The sequence below is a fragment of the Quercus lobata genome, chromosome 4 (assembly GCF_001633185.2).
Source record: "Quercus lobata isolate SW786 chromosome 4, ValleyOak3.0 Primary Assembly, whole genome shotgun sequence".
In the NCBI taxonomy this organism is placed as follows: Eukaryota; Viridiplantae; Streptophyta; class Magnoliopsida; order Fagales; family Fagaceae; genus Quercus; species Quercus lobata.
In genome coordinates, this window is record NC_044907.1 from 86,874,264 (window position 1) to 86,894,477 (window position 20,214).

General features: G+C 33.8%; 2 protein-coding genes across 2 annotated transcripts; one reads left to right on the forward strand and one right to left on the reverse strand.

Annotated features, from left to right (window-relative positions):
• Positions 1-13,462: 13,462 nt before the first annotated feature.
• On the reverse strand, positions 13,463-14,020 carry LOC115986051 (collagen alpha-1(XVIII) chain-like). The gene has a single exon (XM_031108913.1). It carries the CDS (start codon positions 14,018-14,020, stop codon positions 13,463-13,465), a length of 558 nt encoding a protein of 185 aa, XP_030964773.1.
• Positions 14,021-16,700: 2,680 nt separating this feature from the next.
• Positions 16,701-19,618, forward strand: LOC115986770. Its single transcript, XM_031110048.1, has 3 exons — positions 16,701-16,949; positions 19,042-19,132; positions 19,269-19,618. The coding sequence occupies exons 1-3, from the start codon at positions 16,765-16,767 to the stop codon at positions 19,362-19,364; spliced, it is 372 nt and encodes a 123-aa protein (XP_030965908.1). The 5' UTR covers positions 16,701-16,764; the 3' UTR covers positions 19,365-19,618.
• Positions 19,619-20,214: the final 596 nt, after the last annotated feature.

Consider the following 20,214-nt stretch of genomic DNA (forward strand, 5'->3'; position numbering starts at 1 on the left):
GGAAAAGGTGGGAGTGGAGAAAACGTAGACGTTGGCGGTGGCGGTGGCGGTGGCGGTGGAAGTGGTAGTTGTGGAGTAAGGGTGGGAAATGGTGATGGATAGAGGGTTGGAACAAGTGGCTCCCGTGGTGGTGGGATGTCGAGGATGGCAAACAACATGAACAGGGCAGCCATGGTGAAATATTCGGATTTTGGGTTGGAGGTGGAGCTGGTGGTCATCAGGACTAGCCGTAAGGCATGCTTTTATACTTTCTTGTATCACCATTAATTGTTTGGTAAGTGGTCTCAGGCACTCTCAGCTACTGTAAGACAATACTTTTCCAATTCCAAAACTTCACCAACCTTGCTCATCCATTGTGGGCATCTCTGTCTTGTTTTTTATTCTTTTTGCATGAAGCTCTTTTGTTTTGTTTTCATGGTACGCTGCTAAAACAATAAAAAGCCTAAAATGCTCCCTCAGTCTTACTCTAAAGTCAAAAAATAACAACAAAAAAGCCAAAACTCGCTGATTTAAGCCCACATGGCTATGGTTCCATGCCACATAAACCTTTCTATTTTTTATTATATTTTTATAAAGAATCGTTGACCATTTGTGGAAAATAAAAGACTCTGATTATCATAGTTATTTTATCCTAGGTAATGCAAAAGTCCTTTTAAAAAATGTAAACAGAGTACACCATTCACAAAAATACACAAAACTCCCACCATCAGGTGAGCCATTTTCCAAAAATGTAATTATTTAACATAAACTGCTACAACATGTGTGTGTGTTGGGGGGAGGTGTGAAAGCAGAAATGCGTAGGCCGGAGTCAGGGGAGATCTGGAATTAGTTGCATTTGTTAATGTTGAATTAGTTGCAATAAAATACTCCAATTTTGGAATTAGGAAAGAAGCCAAGATATGTATTTTTACAACTAGGCAAAAAATTAATGACTTTAAGCTAAATTGTATATTCAATTTTTAACTTCTGCTTCGACACATTTTGTTTTGTCATGTTTTGTTGTTTTCCCGACTTTCTTCGAATTTTATCTTAAGTACATGCAATGAAGGGCGTCATGAATCATGACGACTAAAGACTATTTTGAGTATATTATTCTACATTTATACTTTTTTTGCGAAAGCATAAAGACTACAAATGAGACAGACACAAAGTAGAGACTGACCCACGTCCTAAACCCCACCCCTTTTCGATGTTTAAATTCTTTTAATAATACGTATTTATTAATTTATTGTCATATGCCTCCCTGTTCCCCTACTAGAAAAAATAAAAAAAGTATTAATATCAAATTTAAATACGCTTCTTTCCTTTATCCAATGATTCCTATCCGTACACTTTTCTTCCGACATTCAAATAGTATTATAATAAATCAAATAATAGTCCAAATAGGTCAAACAATCATACCGATGATTGAAGCATACATACATACATATATACATACATATATATTATTTTTGCATTATATAAGTTTTAAGCCCAACTTTTATATATAATAGCATTATGCCCTTGCGATGTATGACTTAATCAAAATTCATATGTAAATAGTTTTTATTTAATGATTAACTTAAAATTAGATAATAGAATAGGTAAAGAAAATAAATGAATATTATACTTCTTAAGTTATATAATGAATGCATATTATGTGAAAGTAAGGTATTATAAAATGCATATATATATATATATATTTTTTTTTTTTTGATGAACATATATATATATATATATATATATTGAGCTTTAGGGCTCAATTAATCACCACTGTATATTTAAATAGAAAAACCTTGAATTGAATAAGTAAAAACTATCCAAAACAATGGTTTCAAAAAGAACTATTCAAAACAATAATTGAAATTATATTTAAGTGGAAACCTCAATTTAGTAATTAAGAACAATCTAAATTACAAAACATATAATGTAATGACAAATTTTGAAAAAAAAAAATTAATGAAGTAACTTAAATGAAGCATTGAAAATAAAGAAATTTAAATCAATACATAAACTCAAAGTTACAAAGAAGTTCTAATTTTTTTTTAAAAAAAAAAATTTATAGAGAAGAAATTGAGAGAATGAAGTCTAATATATGTGCAATGTTAGCAAAAAGAGTGAAGGGAAAAACAAAAAAACAAAAAAACAAAAAACAAAAAACAAAAGATAACAAAAACTAAGTTTTTGTACTTATCTGTAGAAAAAATTCGATAAGAATAATTATAATTTTGTGTTTATCTATGAGGTCTTTTAAAAAAAAATTAAATTAAATGTTGATATTAGATATTAAGAAATACTATATCCACAACATTTTCACAACAAATCTTATGTGACAGATTGGTACGAGTTGTTATTGGTGGATTACTTAATCCCATGCCATTCTCTCTATTTTTGAGAATAGATCTTTCTCTTTTTGTTTGGTTTAAATAATTATTTTGGGGTGCTAATTAGTTATATTTGATTTGCAGCCACCAAGCTGAGTTGTGCGATTCAAAAGCAGGGGCTCATCTTTTGGATATCATCCTTACAAAAGTATGCTTTTGAATTTTTGGCAAAACTATTAGGTTTTTGAATTATTTATTTAGTGTGTAAATATTTAATGCATTGATTCAAGGCATAGCATGCGTGATTTGTTTTTTTTCTTTTTAAAAAAAATTAAATAGTACTGCCTATGGCTGTTTTTTAGATGTCTATAGTGGCATATAGACCAATTTGAATAGAGCAAAGGGGGATGGATAGATAGATCGAAGTGAAGGAAGGATGAGGAATGGGACAACACGGGGAGTCGGTGGGAGGGAGATAGAAGAAATGATGGAGGAATTACATGTTCTTCCCTGCTCGATATTGCAATTACATGTTCTTCCTTGAAATCCTCTCCCAGTCTCCACTCCCAAGAGAAGCCTTTGAGGCAGCCCAGGTAAGCTCTTTCTATGTCTTTGGATACATAGTTTTAAAAGAAGAATTCTTATGGATTTATAGAGAAGAAGAAGAAAAAAAAAAACACAACAACATCTTTCCTAAGCTCAAAATGTTAGAAGTCTTAGCGCAACTAAGTGAACTTATAAATTTTTTTTAATCCAAACTCGTATATTTAATAAAATTGTGTACAAGAGCAATTGTATTTATGTTGTGAGCATTAAATTTTGAGCATAATGTGAAGAAATTAAGATCTGTAAATTTGTGTGGTGCAAGTGTGGTTAGTAGAGAGAAGATCACTCTGATTTCACCTTCCCCCAAAACTTCCTCATTCTCTCTCCACAGCAGTCATGCCACTGATTGTTGCCACAGTTCAGTTTCTCACTTCCTCAACTATTCATTACATGAGTTTGTTTATGCTAATTCTTTAATCTTAGTTTGGTGGGGGGGTTTGTATGGTAGATAATCTCTTTTTTTAAGGCTTTCATTTCTTTGAAGAGGTTTGGGTTTTGATATTGGGTCATTAGTCATAGCATCCCTATATGTTACTTGTCATGAAGCTACTTCTTCCAATTAATGGGTTTGAGTTAAAACAAGGGCTTTCATTTAATGAATAGATATTTGGGACTTGATGAATCTCTTTATTTTAGGATTTAATTGGTTATTGTTTTTAAGATTTTGATTTTCTAAATGTGTGCATGTTTGACTGTATATCTAAAAATGAAAGTACCTTGAGGAAAAAGAGCTCTGATGGCATGTACATTTGTGTGAACTTATGTATATATGTCAAAGTTATTAATTTATTGGAGAAGAAATGTTTGATTTTGTAAAAAGTACTGAATACTTGTAAGAAACTTTGGGAAATTTGATGTAGTGGGTGGAGAAAGCTTTTTTTTTTTTTTTTTTTTTTTTTTTAAGTAATGGATCAAGATAAGGGTAAGGTACTGAGTCAGTTTGATCTGGAATAAGTGAGAATCTTATAAGTTTGGGTAATAGAGTGGTGTTTGAGTCATTGGTTTTTGTGAAACCAAAAGAATGGGATATTATGTGTGGTTGTAATGAAAATACACACGATATATTATAATACTTCCTCTCAATAAATTACAACTGGTTTCTCAAAAAAAAAAAAAATTACAATTGAAAATTTTAAAGAGCAATGAAATTCAAGAAAGAATTTACAATGCATGAGGACTAATCATTGGGTTCATAATCTTAGTTTCAAATTTTTTCATTGAAATTTGGAGTTCAAGTAAGGTTCATATATAGCCACCTCAAGCATTATATGACTTAAGATCACAATACTTGTATTCTCTTCATTGTTATCTTCATTAGACTAAATATTCAATATTAAAATGGTCATTTCAAACTTGGAATTATATGTCAACAATTTGTAAGCAAACAGTTAATATTATAATAGAGCATTGGAGACATAAACTCAAGCTTGGGTATTTGAGTTTCTTGGCCTTTTTTTCATCAAAGATTAAGTTCTTTTCTCTCCTAGAGTTTATTTATGCTCATAATCTTAGACATTGTTCTTTGATTTCTGCTATTTTCCTTTTCCTTTTCTTATGTGTGGGGCTCTTCTTGCACATTAACCATTTAGCTAAGTCTTTATTTTTCACCTTTCTTTGTTCCTCCCTTAAAAACACATGTACACACTTATAAATTTGCAAATTCACTAATTTTAGGTATCCATGTTGTAAAATTTTTGGGCATACGTGTTGTAATTATAGATTCAAAAAATTGATTCATTAGATTTATTTATTTTTAAATCATGTTCATGCATCATAAATTCTTTATTATTAATGAGAATATATATTTTTTATATTTGCAAAATGTTTTGTATGGTACAATGAATTCATATAAAACTCAATTTAGTGGCTGGAGAACTCATTAGGTCTTACTAATATAGTTTTACTAATATAGCTATGTGCTTTAATATTTTGACTTGTAGATAGGACAAGAGGGTACTGGATGTTTATTTGATATATAATAGCATTTTGGTGCTAAGATTTGGGAGTGAGTTTTTTTGGGCTTTTTTCACTTTTCACTTGAGAGTATTGGTAGAGTATATGCTTCCCATGATTTTGTTGTCATACCATATGCTCTACCAAATTTGAAATTTTTATGTTCTTTTATAGGCAGGCAAATGTCAAAACACGTAACTGTCGGAGAACCAAATGAGAATATTTGTAAAGTTGTTGGGAATTAGCTAGTGGATTTACTTGTGATGGGGTTTATAGTTTATACTTTTGGAGTGTAATTGTATGTTATTATTAGTCTATTGTTGGAGACTAATGTATAAGGTTGTTATTTATATTGGCAATCCATTTATGCTTTAGAAAGTATTAGAATTGCAAGTTAGTAGGTGTTTATTAGATGATTTAAATCAAATTGGTGATACCTAAGTAGTTTCTAAGGCCTTGAACTTAGTCCGCAATGTTTATCAAAGTGCTATCATTAGGGATAGACCTACACTAGGGCAGAGGGGGGCCATGCCCCCCACCCCCCCCCCCCCCCCCCCCCACAAAAAAAGAACTAATATATGCATACAAACTGGTATACAAAAAATTAAGATTTGCACTTAAATATATATATATATATATATTTGTCTCTTCTCCTCTAAAATATTTAGATATTGACTTACAAGAAAAGAAAGAAAGAAATAAAATTCATGCCCCTTTAACTACAAAAACAAAATAAATAAATAAATATGGACTAAACAAAAATCACGCACAAAATAAGAAACACTTATTTTGTATGTTATACTTTGTTGATGTGTTTTATAATACGAAATGTTTAAGAAAAACTTATTTTGTATGTAGTATTTTATTGAATATGAAATAGATGTTAGTTTTTATTTTCATAATTTTTTTCTTATTTTGGTTTTAAGCTTTGCCCCCCCCCCCCCCCCCCCGGTACAAATCTTGGTTCCGTCCCTAGCTATCATTTATAAATTCACTATAGGCAGATATGCCCTTTTCATCCCTATGTTTTGCCCTGATTGGTCCCTACATTTTATTTTTACCACATTTAGTCCCTATTTAGAAAAACGCTATCCATTTTAGTCCTTTCCATCAGTGCCCTAACAGTAAAATCCTGGGTGGCAGATGAAACTATTAAAATAATAATAATAAATTTTATTTTGGCATTAAAAAATGCCACATCAGCATCTAAATTAAAAAAAATTAATTTATTAATTTTAACTCAATAAAAAAAATAAAAAATAGAATTAATCACCAAAAATCAATCCACATCACATGAATTGTGATCTAAGTATGTCTTGAACAAGAACAACAAGAACACAAACCCAAAAATAAAATAAAATAACAAGCAACCATTCAACACCAAATTCTCCAGCAAATCACTAATCCACATAATTTTCACAAAGTCCATAATTGAATAACTAATCAGCCATACAACACCGGATTCTCCAGCAAATCAAACCCATAAACCCCAGTAAACAAACCAATCTCCAACAAACCCATAAACCTATATTTTCTTAGGAAACAAACACACACAAAAATAATAATAATAATAATAAATCCCAAAAAATTTAGCTCAAATACAAATTCATAAATCCCAAAGCCGCCATTTTCTCAAACCTAACAAAATCATCAAAGACCCATAACAGGCCACACCCAAAATCTCCATTCCTTTTCTTGTTCTTCTTCCCTAGATCCACCACTACCGAACCCAGATCCATCACAACCAAACCCTAAAACCAATTTCAACCATAGCTCAGATATATTAACCATCAAACAACCCAAACCCTCACACCATCACAAATCGAAGAAGGGAGATTGAATGGGTGAGTCCAAGAATAGTAGAGACTAGAGATGGAGGGAGAGAGCAAGTACTCGCACGCGTACTTTAGGTAATTCATAATGTAGTGAGTCAATGGATGAACTGCACCACTAGGAATCGAAGTTTTCACGATATCGGCCTTGATTGAGTTCTCGAGATCACAAAATATGAATATTGCTGCCTCGCTAAGGCGGGTCCGAGTGGTGTTGGTATTGATTTTGAGCTCATCCTCGCACTCATCCTGAAACAAAATGTCCATGGCCAAAATTGTGTCGCACAAGGTCTCGTAGATGTCAAGGAACTTGAACAGTTTCTCGACGGAGCGTTTGGTCATGGCGATGCCCTTGATGAAATTGAGAAGCTAGCTAGATGAGAATCCCGCGGGTGAGGTTGCTGAAGAGGCTGGCAGAAAGGGAAGGAAACTCGGCAAAGAAGACTCCATCGACTAGGGTTTTCTTGTCGGGAAAGTACACGGTGGGGCATTGCTTGAAGGCTTTGATCCACATGGCAATCTCTCACATCAAGAGAGAGAAAGAGAGAGTCATGGATCTGAAAAGAAAGAAGAAAAAAGAGAAGAAGATACAAACGCAAATAGAGCACGTAATGGATCTAGAAAGAACAAAGAAAAAGAAGTATAAAATGAGAGTGAATGAGAGTCGGCCATGGCTAGGATCGCTCAATGAGAGTGAGAGAGATATAAAGAATTTACACGAGAGAGAGAGAGAGTGTGTGTGTGTGGGAGTGTTGTGTTGGTTTTATTTTAATTTTTTGGGTTTGTGTTTTGTGTTTGTTTTCTAAGAAAAAGAAAAATAGAAAATGTCAAATAAAGGAAAATGTTCTCTTTGTTCTTAAATATGGGTTTGTATTCTTGTTGTTTTTGTTCAAGACACATTTAGATTCTCAATTCATGTGATTTTTGGTTTTTAATTCTGTTTTTAATTTTTTTTAATTTAGTTAAAATTAATAAATTAATTTTTTAAATTTAGATGCTGATGTGGCATTTTTTAATGCCAAAATAAAATTTATTATTATTATTTTAATAGTTCTGTTTGCCACCTAGGATTTTTCCATTAGGGAATTGACAGAAAGGACTAAAATGGATGGTGTGTTTTTAAATAGGGACTAAATGTAGTAAAAATAAAATGTAGGGGCCAAAATAGGAATCAGGGCAAAACATAGGGACGAAAAAGGCATTTCCACCTTCACTATATTTATCTTGATCTTGATTTTTATGTCATTTTAAGATATGTTTATCTCACTTAGAGTTAGCTTCCTCATAATGGCTTATTACTATCTTTGTATCTTATATGTTTTAATTCCTTACATAGTCATGTTGTTTATGTTATATATATAAATATATATATATATATATATATCTTTTTCTTTTTTGTTCATCCTAACTTGAAAGTTGATTAAGCTAAGAATATTACGACATTCACCTATAGAAGAATGAGAAGGTTATGAAATATGGTTAGTGACGATGCACCTCTAACCAGATCCAAGTCGACCAATGAACATCCTAAATACCATGGATGAACTCGGTCAAATTTTCAACAGAAAGTTAATTAATTATCAAATGTCTCAGTTACAGGAAAATTAACCAAAAACTAGCAAACAAAAATCCAATCTCGATTCCCAACCCAATTTGATGGATTGTCAGTTATAATCCAAATATTGCTTTTTCGAGAATGACAGCTCAAGAGTAATGTGTTAGAGCATTCTCATCAGCTCTCTAAAAAAAATGTCATTTTGACACACCAAAAACCCACTTTATCATTTTAGCACATCATTTTACAGCATACCATTTATCAGATGTTCTATACTTCAATTCTATACATTAAAATAATATATTTACCCAAAACCCAGCAAATATACAAATCACCGGATCCCCCAACAAATTCCAAATCCAAAAACCCCAACCAAAAAAAAAAAAAAAAAACTCAAAATCTTCAACAAAACCCCAACCCAACAAATCAATCAATGACCAAACTCAACCAACCATCGGCGACGAGATTGGCGGCGAGAGTTGTGGAGGACGTCGAGCAAAGAATGACGACTATGGAGGACAACGAGCAAAGAACGGCGACTGTAGAAGATGACAAGCAAAGATTGGCAACTGTGGAGGACGACGAGCAAAGATCGGTGACTACCCCTGGGCAAGCAGAGCTTCATATCGGCAAGCAGAGTGCGGTGGTGATGGTTGTTGCAGACGGAGAGAGGAAGAGAGTGAGATAAAAAAATGAAAGTGAGAAAGAAATAGGAGCAATGGAGACCAGAGAGGAGAGAGAAAAGTGAATAAAATAAGAAAAAAAAATTATAGCATTGATGTCCGTACCGTCTCATATTTGAGACGGTATTGTAGCGGTGTGCCAAATTTTTTGGCATTTGGCACACCTCATGAGGGTCTATTTTTGATGTTTGGTGTGCCAAATGCCAAATATTTGGCATTTGGCACACCTGATGAGAGTGCTCTTAGTGTGATACATATAACTGGCCGCACCAATAACAAGTGTTACTTTGATTTGCACAAACATAAAAATCTTAGGATCAGTGCTAACTGGTAGCTGCTAAGGATTATTATCTATCACACATATGGCTAGCTTCTATCGAAAATTATTATAAAGAAATATCAAATCAAGCACAAGATTGCTTGATTGGCTGATTTCATTGTACATTTTTTAGGGGGGGGGGGGGTGTGGATAAATTGTACATGTTTGATAGTTTAGCAAAATATATACACACAATGTTTAATATAAATTCAGCCATAGGATTATAGAGATTACTTAAGCAAATGAAACAAAGATAAATTAAATTCAGCCATAGGATTATAGAGATTATTTAAGCAAATGAAACAAAGGTAAATTAACATGTGTAATTCAAGGACTCTGTGATGATGTCGGAAAATTTTTTTAAGTACTTTTTAAGGTATAATGAAATGGGATTTCCTCTTTCACATTAATAGTGAATCCTACTATAAATTTAATGAGTAAACTCTACTATAAATGTGAGAAAATAAAATACTACTTATAGTCCCGGAACTATTTAAAATTACTTAGGTTGTGATCATTCTGAATTTTAAGGGTGTGTTTGGATACTGCTTATTTTGCTGAAAACTGAATACTTATTGTTGAAAATAATAAAAAAATAATTTTTGGGTTACTGTTCACTCCCCCAAACACTGTTCATTTGTCCTAATGTACTATTCATGTCCTATGAACAGTACAAAAAGCGCTGGTAAAAAAAAAAGACAAAACACTAAACGTAGACGCTACACATGAGATCCCAACTATTAGAGCATCAGCATTGGAAAATTCCAATGCTATTCTATTTTACCATTCTAAAACACCACTTTATCAATATACCATACCATTTTACAACACCTCCACATCCCAAAACTCTATTTTTATTAAAATATTATTTTTTTACCTTTCTTTATTATTTTGTTTCCAACCGTTTTCCTGGGCTTTCCTGGGCTTTCCAACTGCAATTTTTATTCCTCTCTCTCAACCTCTAGCACCGGTTCAACACACAACACACACAAACCCATGATACACCGATCATCCTACCCGAACCCATCACCACACCCACACACACAAACACAAACACAAACATCAAACCAGCAACAAAGAGCCACACACAAACACAAACCAGCAACAAAGCCACACACATAAACACAAACCATCAACAGAGCCACACACACACAAACCATCAAACTAGTCCACCGATCAGCAAACCCAAGCCATCAATCTGAAACTCACGCCGCCGATTTGAAACCCAGGCCACCGATCAAAAAAATCGTCACCGGAGCAAGCCCATTCAAACCCATTCAAAAAAAAAATTCATCATCGGAGCAAACCCATTAAAAAAAATCATCTCCGGAGCAAACCCGTTTAAAAAAAATCATCACCGGAGCCACCAGAGCAAACCCATTCAAAAAAAATCATCACCGGAGCAAACTCATTCAAACCCATTCAAAAAACATCATCACCGGAGCCACCGGAGTAAACCCATTCAAACCCATTCAAAAAAAATATCACCGGAGCCACCGGAGCAAACCCATTCAAAAAAATGAGAGAGATGAGAGAGCAGATGGAGAAGCAGAAACGGAAGAGAGAGAAAAGAACATAAAAAATGAGAGAGATGAGAGACAGAGGAGAGAGAGTAGAGATACCGGAGCCTCCGGAGCAAACCTATTCAAAAAATTGAGAGAGATGAGAGAGCAGATGGAGAGCAGAGCCAAGAGAGCATATGGAGAAGCAGAGACGGAAGAGAGAGAAGAGATCAGGAAAAAATGAGAAAGATGAGAGACAGAGGAGAGAGAGTAGAGATAAAATATTAATTTTTTTTTAGAATACTGCTACAGTGCAATTCTATCTTTAGAATTGCACTGTGATAGAATTGCACTGTAGCAAGTATTGCAAAAAATTTACAATACTTGCTTTTACAATTTTCTGATGTAGATGATTTTAAGACTACAAATGCTAAATTTTCCTTAGATATAGCATTAGCATTTTCCAATGCTAATGCTCATACTAAGCTAAATTCTTGCTCATCCTGAAAAAGATAGTGTTGTACAAGGAGCATTAAAATATATATATATATATATATATATATATATATATATATATATCATTGCAGCATGTGAGTAATTATTGAGGAGAGGCACGGATGTAAAATTTGAGAATTTAAAAAAATTAGTTTGAAGAGATAAGATGTTGATGGTCCCTAATAATATAATGTGAGTCCGCATATTTACAACCACTCTTCCAAAAGTAAAGTGGAGCGGCCCACTTCCCACTATCCCCTGGCCCGGGGCCCAGATCAATTTTCCAAGAGTATTTTATAGTTTTTTTTAATATTTATTGTTTAAAATACAAACGTTTTCGAATATTTTGGAATTTATTCTTTAATTATTTTTTAAAACATGATGTTGACACCTAAATTGTCTTTCCCAGATAAAATTTTTCATTAATTTTCATATTGAGCAGGGTTATTGGTCCTTGACTAATAAAATGATGTTATCTGTATAAATATGTGAGTCAACTTCTTAATTAATATAAGAAATAAAAATTAAAAAATCATTTGGTGAGGAGAACTAGAGAGGACTATCTCAATCATCCTCCAATAGATCTAATAATTTATGGTTGTGAGAGAATGAAGTATAAAAAAATTGCTGAAGATTTCTATAAGTGTGCGTTTGGCAACACTTATTTTTGGCAACTTATTTTACTATTTAGCTTATTTTTACTACTATTTATGGGTATTGCTGCATTTTTTGATATTATTCATGAATCTCATTGTACTATTTCAGATAATTTTTACTTCTATCTACAGTATTTTCAGCAAAGAGTTATCAATTTCAACAAAATAAATGAATCTCAAACCAACCCTAAATGTCGAAAATGCACAATATTTGTATTTTAAGTTTTTAACTATAAATTTATTTTGGAAATACAAATTTTAAGTCATCTTTGGCGGATTTTATAAAAGCTGATGGGAACTAAATTCCAATGCCCAAGTCATGTTATTCTCAAACCCGATGGACAAACCAAGGTGCTGATGAATCTTTAGGTGATTAGTAGGAGAGAATCATCGCAAATGTGATTATGTCATCTCACAAGTTGAGTTTGTCTACAAATCTTCCAAGCATTGTTCCACTTAATATATTCCATTTAAAATTAATTGTGGAAGGATTGTTCAAGAAATTTTTAATTAAGGACCCGTTTGATACATATGTTTAAAAATTAAAAATTATTATTTGAAAATATTTGTAAAAATACATATAAAAAAAATTATATAAAAATATGTATAATGTTATTTAAAAATTAAAAATTATTATTTGATAGGTATGAGTCTACTTTTGTCTACTGGTTTAAAAAAAAACTAAAAGCAAATGAACGGTGAAAACATGGCTACATGACCAACCTTTTCATTGGGAAGGGTTAGCGGCTGCCATATTGGTAGACTACTTTATTGGAAAAAGAAAAAAAAGAGATCGTAGGCTGGCTTTTGATTTCTTTTGGTTTTGCCGCTTTGGGTACCATTGTCAGAAGAAGAAAGGAAACCCCAAACAAGCAAGAAGAATAAACGCAGAAAGCAAACACCGAAGATTGGAGAAGAAGGAAAACTCGAAAACGCAGAAAAAAATCTTAGATTTCTGATTTCTTTTGGTTTTGCCTTTTTGGGTACCAGTGATAGAGGATGAAAGGAAACCCCAGAGGAGCAAGAAAATTAATCGCAGAAAGACAACACAGAGGATTGGAGAAGAAGGAAAACTGGAAAACGCAGAAGAAGCAGGGTAGAGATAAGGTTTGTGCGTTTCATTTCTATTTTATTTTGTGGACTTGGTGTGTTTTGGGATTGCATTTTCGGATTTGTGGCAAGGATGAGAGATAAAAAGCCAGAGTTCAACGGAGAAAATGGCATAACGTCAACGCCCCAATCTTTTTCCTTTTTTTTATTTTTTTTATTTTAGCTTCAGCCTAACCGTGAGACCGGCCACGGCTCTCAAATCCGGGTCATTTATTTTAAGAGGCGGTTCTTTATTAATAGAACTAAGATAAAAAGACATTTCTAACACCCAAATACAACCATTACAGAAACTCTTAAGACTCAAATACTCAGACCGAACCAAATGGTAAAAACTGGGGAAAACAAAAATATAAAAATCCAAACATATAGGAAAAGAAATTACTGTTATCTTTTCCTAGCAGCTATCATGGCACTGGCAGCCATGGTGCAAAATTACTGTTATCTCTTCCTAGCAGCTATCATGGCACTGGCAGCTATGGTGCCACTGGCAGGCTGGCTGCCCTGGCGGCCCTTGCGGCCCTTCTGGCCCTGGTGGGCCACACGGCCCTGGCGGTCCACACGGCCCTGGTGGGCCACACGGCCCTGGTGGCCCTCTGTCCCCTTTGTCGCCTTTGTCCCCTTTGTCACCTTTCAGCCCTTTCTCCCCTCTCTCCCCTCTGTCTCCTTTGTCCCCTTTATGCCCTGGCTTCCCTGGTTCCCCTGGGTGCCCTGGCGGCCCTCTTCGCCGGCGAACGTAAATCGCCACTACGATTAAGGTAAGTAATATTATTAGAGCCAAGATACACCCCAGCACGAACCGCAGGGATACTGGTTGTGGTTCACTTGGTGGACGCCATATGTTGTCATATGGTAGTGATGGAGTGAAAGGGGGAGGTGGGGGAAAACGTTGGATTGGAGTATACTCAAATGCTGGCGCTGTCGGTGGTGGTGGTGGTAGTTCTGAAGAGAGGGTTGGAATTAGTGGTGCGATGATGGTGGTAAACAGCATGAACAACAGGGCAAACATGGTTGAAATATTCGGATTTTGGAGTTGGAGGTTAAGGTTCGTCTGCTCTGAAATACCCACAAAGCCATGCTTTTTATATTTGCTTGGATCACCATCGCTATCTACGGGCAGTATCAGACTTCACTATCGTTTGGTTACTTTGGTAAGTTTGGTAGATAGTCTCAGGCAGTCTCAGACTTCACACTTCACCATCGTTTGGTTGCTTTGGTAAGTTTGGTAGATAGTCTCAGGCAGTCTCAGACTTCACTTCACCATCGTTTGGTAGATAGTCTCAGGCAGTCTCAGATTTCACCAACCTTATTTTTATTTTATGCAGTTACCTCTTTTGCTTTGTTTTGTTATTTTTTCGTGCTCTGCTGCTAAAAGCCTTAGACAATAGAAAGCCTAAAATACTTCGAAAACAAGAAATAACCTATAAAAAAAAAACAAAAAAGCTTGCTTTAACTTTAAGCCCACACAGGGCATGGGCCCATGCGACATGGACCTTTCTATTTTTATTAATAAGGAAATGGGGTGCATGCACGATAATACATGCACGCACTTTCCTATTGAATTTTCTAGACCGTACGGAATGGTCGTTAACTTCTCAGTCGTGGCTTGTGTGGCAGTCCTGACAGTGTGGTGTTTCAGTGAGTTGGTTTCCAGTTGGGTTGTATTTCGTGTGCATGTGTTATGTAAACTCTTTTTTTTTTTTTTTTAATGAAATCCGTTCGTTCATACAAGTTCACTTGGTGTCCATGATATTTTTCTAGGGAGTCAGCGAAAATATGAATCTTGGATAAAAGATAAATACTGTAATCTATGATCTTATTTCAAATTTTGTCCATAGGATGGACTAGCATGAAAATAAAAGATGAACTATAAGTTTATTAGACATATTATTTCTTTATATAATGAACAAACTAATTATTGTTGATAAATTAAATCTTGAAAATCATTTATCATTTCTAAATACAATGAATATATAAATTATTGTTGTTAAGTGAACTTTAATTAATACTACCTAGAATACTTTTATTTATTAGTTTAGGACAATTATATGTTTATATTGTAGATTAGATACTATCAATGTAAGATTTGCAAAAGTGTATAATATCACTTTTGCATAAAAATGTATAATGTTCTACATATTTGTTTAGAGAAAATGTAATTTTTATACTAAAAATTGTTAAGATCTAAATGAACATTTTTTGAGGTTTAAGATGAACAAATTTTGCTATTATTGTTGGACTTACTATTTTTTATGTCCCCATATTTTAGATAAAATTGATTTGTTGTTGGGATTTTTTTTTTTTTTTAAAAAGACCAAAATATTATTAAGAGAATCATATTTAAACTTATTTAAGCTAGGATTAAAAATAAATTTAAGGTCAAGGTGTTCAAATTTTTATTAAAGGAGTTAAATAAAAGAACATTAAAAAAATATTATATATATAAAATATAAATTGGCAACTCAGAGGGTTCATTTAAACTCCAATCCTGAACTATATATAGTGCCACCGATGACCATAAATTCTTATTAAAATATAACGGTGAGCATACCACAACTTATCATATCATTAATATAGTGTTATTATTTGCCATGTCAACTAATTTTACTTAAATTAATTCTCCACACTCCACCATCATCTTCAAGACTTAAACTCTCCACCACTATCCATATCATCTGTTTGTTGCATATTTTATGTTGTGAGTGTTTGATATGCCTTTCTCATTAGTTGCCACCAGTGAATTGTGGCATCACCAATGACGAGCAGCAAGTACTGAAGGCATCAGCATCACATGACAAAAAATAACAACCTCTAATTATACAATTGTTAAATTGTATACCCAACTGATACATCTAAGGGCAAATCACTTTAGAACACGAAACACAAATTTGTGGAGCTAACCTCAAATTTCTTTACATAAACTGGATAGAGATGATGAGCTAGTTAATGTTGTTTTTTATTTTTTATTTTTAATAAGAAGAGTTTTAATGCCTTAATTTTTAATTTCTAGAGAGAAATTATGACTCCCATGAATGTTTATTTTTACATTTTAGATCTATAAATCAGTGATCCAGAAAATGTAAAAAACACGCATACACTTGGGCATTATGCTTTTATAATTTCTTGGACCACCATTGTTTGGTAAGTGGTCTCAGTCACTCTAAGCTACCGTTAGAAAATACTTTTCCTATTCCAAAACTTCACCAATCCTGCTCATCCAAAATGTGGGTGTCTCTGTCTTGTTTTTCATTCTTTTTGCACGAAGCTCTTTTGTTTTGTTTTGTTATTTTCTCATGGCCCGCTGCTAAAACAATAAAAAGCCTAAAATACTCCCTCAGTCGTACTCAAAAGACACAGACTAACCACCAAAAAAAACAAAAAACTCACTGTTTAAGCGCACATGGCCATGGGTCCATACCACACAGACCTTTCTATTTTTTATTATATTTTTATAAAGCATCTTTGACCTTTTGTAGAAAATAAAAGACTGATGACCATAGTTATTTTATCCTAGCTAGCTCATTAAGTGCATGCAAAAGTCCTTTAAAATATTTTTCACCAAAATACACCATTCACCAAAATACACAAAAATCTCTCCATCTGGTGAATCATTTTTCAAAATATTTTACATCTAAATATAGATGTTACTGTAGCAACATCTATATCATTTTTTATTAGAATACCTTCCGTCCGGAGCTGGCATAAACCAACTCTTTTACACCACCAATAATATAGTGCCACATCAGCTTTTTAATGAAAAGGCAATACATTCTAATACACTCAATCACAGCTCACATAAACCTTCAATCCTCAATCAAACTACACGATAGTCTCAAACAAACCCCAAATCAGATTCCTCCTCTCCTCTTAGCACCGGAGCTCCACCTCGCCACTGCACACGTCGTCTCTGGAGCTGGCGCCGCCGCACCGAACTCAAGGTTTGCTCTTTTATGATTTTCTATTTCTCCAATTTTTGGATTTCGTGATTTTGATGGGTTTGGGATAGCTTTTTTGGATATCAATCTATTCATATTAGTATAGGTTTGGTTGATTTGGCATGAATTTTGCTGTTTTTTGGTGTTTTCATGAGTTTTGATTGGATTCTTAAGTGGTAGGTTCAAACCCTAAAAAAAATCTAATTGTGATTTTTTTTTTCCCCCAGCTAGTCTGGATACTTTATGTTAATACTTACTTACATATCATTCATGTTGGGCTAGCTGGGTTTGGTTTTTGAAATACTGGAGTAATGTAATGTAATTTAAAGGGAACAAGTTAGTTAGTTAGTTACTAGTGATAGATGAAAGTTCAAATAGTGTAAAAACACTCTTGAACGTTTAGACCCCCAATTTACAAATTAACTAATTCAACCTTTATGTCAAACAACTAGTGTGCGGAAAATGAACACAAGCTATAAAATAGAATTGGAAAAACAATCTAAGCCAAATTAAAATCACAACCCACAGCAGATAATAAAAGGCAAAGATAAAAGGGAAGGAAGATGCAAACACAAAGACAACACGCGATGTGTTATCGAAGAGGAAACTGAAGCCCTCAGCGTAAAACCTCTCTGCCGCCCTCTAAGCGGTAAACAATCCACTAGAAAATGTAGTTGGGATACATGGACAGCAATAGACCCTCCAAGCCTAATCTACCCAGTGCACTTAAGCCCTCCAAACTTCTTGCTCCAACGAGGTTGTGCCGAACCTATTTCTTTTCTAGCTTCCCGGATTCTACTACTTGACCATAGCATCAACCAATGTAGATTAGTTCCTTCCTAACTGCTTCCCAGAACACCAAACAGCCCTCTCACAGTAATAGATATGGTGAGAAAAAGGTTTTGATAAAATACCTCTCAAGGATTTGACAATGGAGAGGAAGAGAGTTGAGGAATTTGAAGAGACTCTTATGTAAAAATTGTAGATGAAACAATCTTTTTTTACTCTAGGGTTTCTCTCTCAAAATTCTCTCTGGAAGCTCTCTTTCATTTGTGGGTATAAGGGTTATTTATACTGGGTTGAGAGAAGAATGTGAAACGTCAGGTTTTTCAAAACAGGGGTGACTCACGGCTTGACTGAGTCGTGAGTTCTAGCCGCGCGATAACAGAACGACGAGTTGTCCTATTTTGTCCTGTAGTGCTCCAGTTAGCATGACGCTTCGACTTCTGACATGCTTGGCACGTGTGCTGCTTCTAGCAGCTTGCAGCCGCGAGTCACCCGTGAGATCAAGCTGCAAGGCTCTGTTTTCTTGCACACTCTTAAGCATTCAATCACTCTATCTCACTCACTGCCCTTACAACAAAACCCACCTAAATACAGGGTTACTAAATGCTGAAATATAAGCAAATTTGGCACGGAATAAAGCCAACAAGATGGTTGATTAAATTCAACCTTACAGTAGATTCATTTACTCAGAAACTTACTTTTTTATTAATTTAATTTTACTGCATTTTCTCAGAATTTTAACAGACCACAATTTGCTGTAGTAGATCTTGGATCCAAATTTCATTTCTGTTCCTTTTTTTTTTGGTAATTATTAATTAATTAATTTTGTTAAAAATAACAGATCTTTTGATAATAAACTATATGGACTCATTTTGCTTAAAATATCTATTGTGTTTTCGTTGTTTTCATTTCTCTGGTGGCAGTGGCTGTAGATCTCTGAGTTTTAATTCTATATGATTACACACATTTCTTTGGGTCATGTCTTGTGTAGATCTCTGATACAAGTAGTAATATTTCTTTGTTTACTCTCTCCTGTATACCAAATTTGGCTTAGAAAAGAAAGAAAGAAAGACTATCACATTTTGGGGCACTTCAAGTTTGTTCTTTCGGATAAGTAATGGAACTTTATTGATACCAAAAAAATAGTTACCCAAGCATATAGGATGTATACAATTGGGGACATTACAATCAATCGCCCCAAGTACAATAATCAATCAAGTTTCAAACTGAACATAAAGAATAACAAGCCACAACTAACATCCAACTTAGGAAGTCTTCACAACTGACATGTTCTGTGTCTTATTCTTAGGAAGTGTTCAAGACTCAAGAGAGCCATTCTACAGCCTAGACCACCTCAAAGTTTTGCACTACATAATGTTCAGGAAGTTATAAAACCTCAAGTAATTGACACATAACTCTCTCTACTCTCTATATACTACACATTGTGCTTGCTATTTCCATATTGCCAATATTTTGGTCATTGATCTTGTTGGGCATACATGCTTACCATATGGTCAAATGTATCTATTATTATAGGTCTCAACCCAAACAAGTGTTGTTGGAAGTAGTGGAGTTGGTAGATATGGAAAAGGAATTGGAACTAGTGCTGGAAAAGGAAGAGCTGGAAATTGAGCTGGAAAAGATTGAAGGGTAGTAGCAGTGTTAGTTTTGCAGGACCTTTTATATATTAGGACCTTTGATTGTTTGAACCTTTTATGGTTACTATTTTGTACAACTGTCCACAAGCTTATTTGATGGTGTTAATGGACAAAAGTAACCTACTTTATGTTGATCTTAGGTAGGACCTTTGGTTAAGCTTATATGATGGTGATACTGGACATAAGTATCCTATTTTTTGTTGGATAATAGTTTACAAAACCTTTATGTTAACAACTAAGTATTAAAGCAACTCGACTAAATTTATTTATCTTATGTGGTGTTTTTTTTTTAACAAGCTATTTAGCAATATGATGGTGATACTGAACATGCTTATGTGGTGTTATGTTGAACAAGCTGTTGAACAATATAAAGGCAAATCAACTAAGTGTCAATTTTAATTCTCAAAAAAAAAAAAAAAAAAAAAAAAAAAACTAAATGTCAATTTCCATTACAATATAATATAATGAGTGGCCATTACAATTTTCATTACATTAAATAAGATAAGAAACTGTCAAATTTTTCAAAACAATTGTCACTACAATATTTTACAATAACTAAACTACAATTCACCTATCCTAAATACAAGTCCTTGGCCATTTGCTTTCACATGCCAAACTAATTAGCCTTCTCTAAGTGCAGAATTTTAGCTTCCAACTTGTTAGCCTTTCGTACTAATCCAGTGATAATTTGCCTAGCTCTGGTACAAATTTCTCCAATAATCCATTGTACAAAGTTTTAATTTACACTTGTCTGCAATTTTAAAATATGTAGACAATTATTCAAGTTTGATAATCTGACCAAAATCTAACCAAAACTAGGCAAC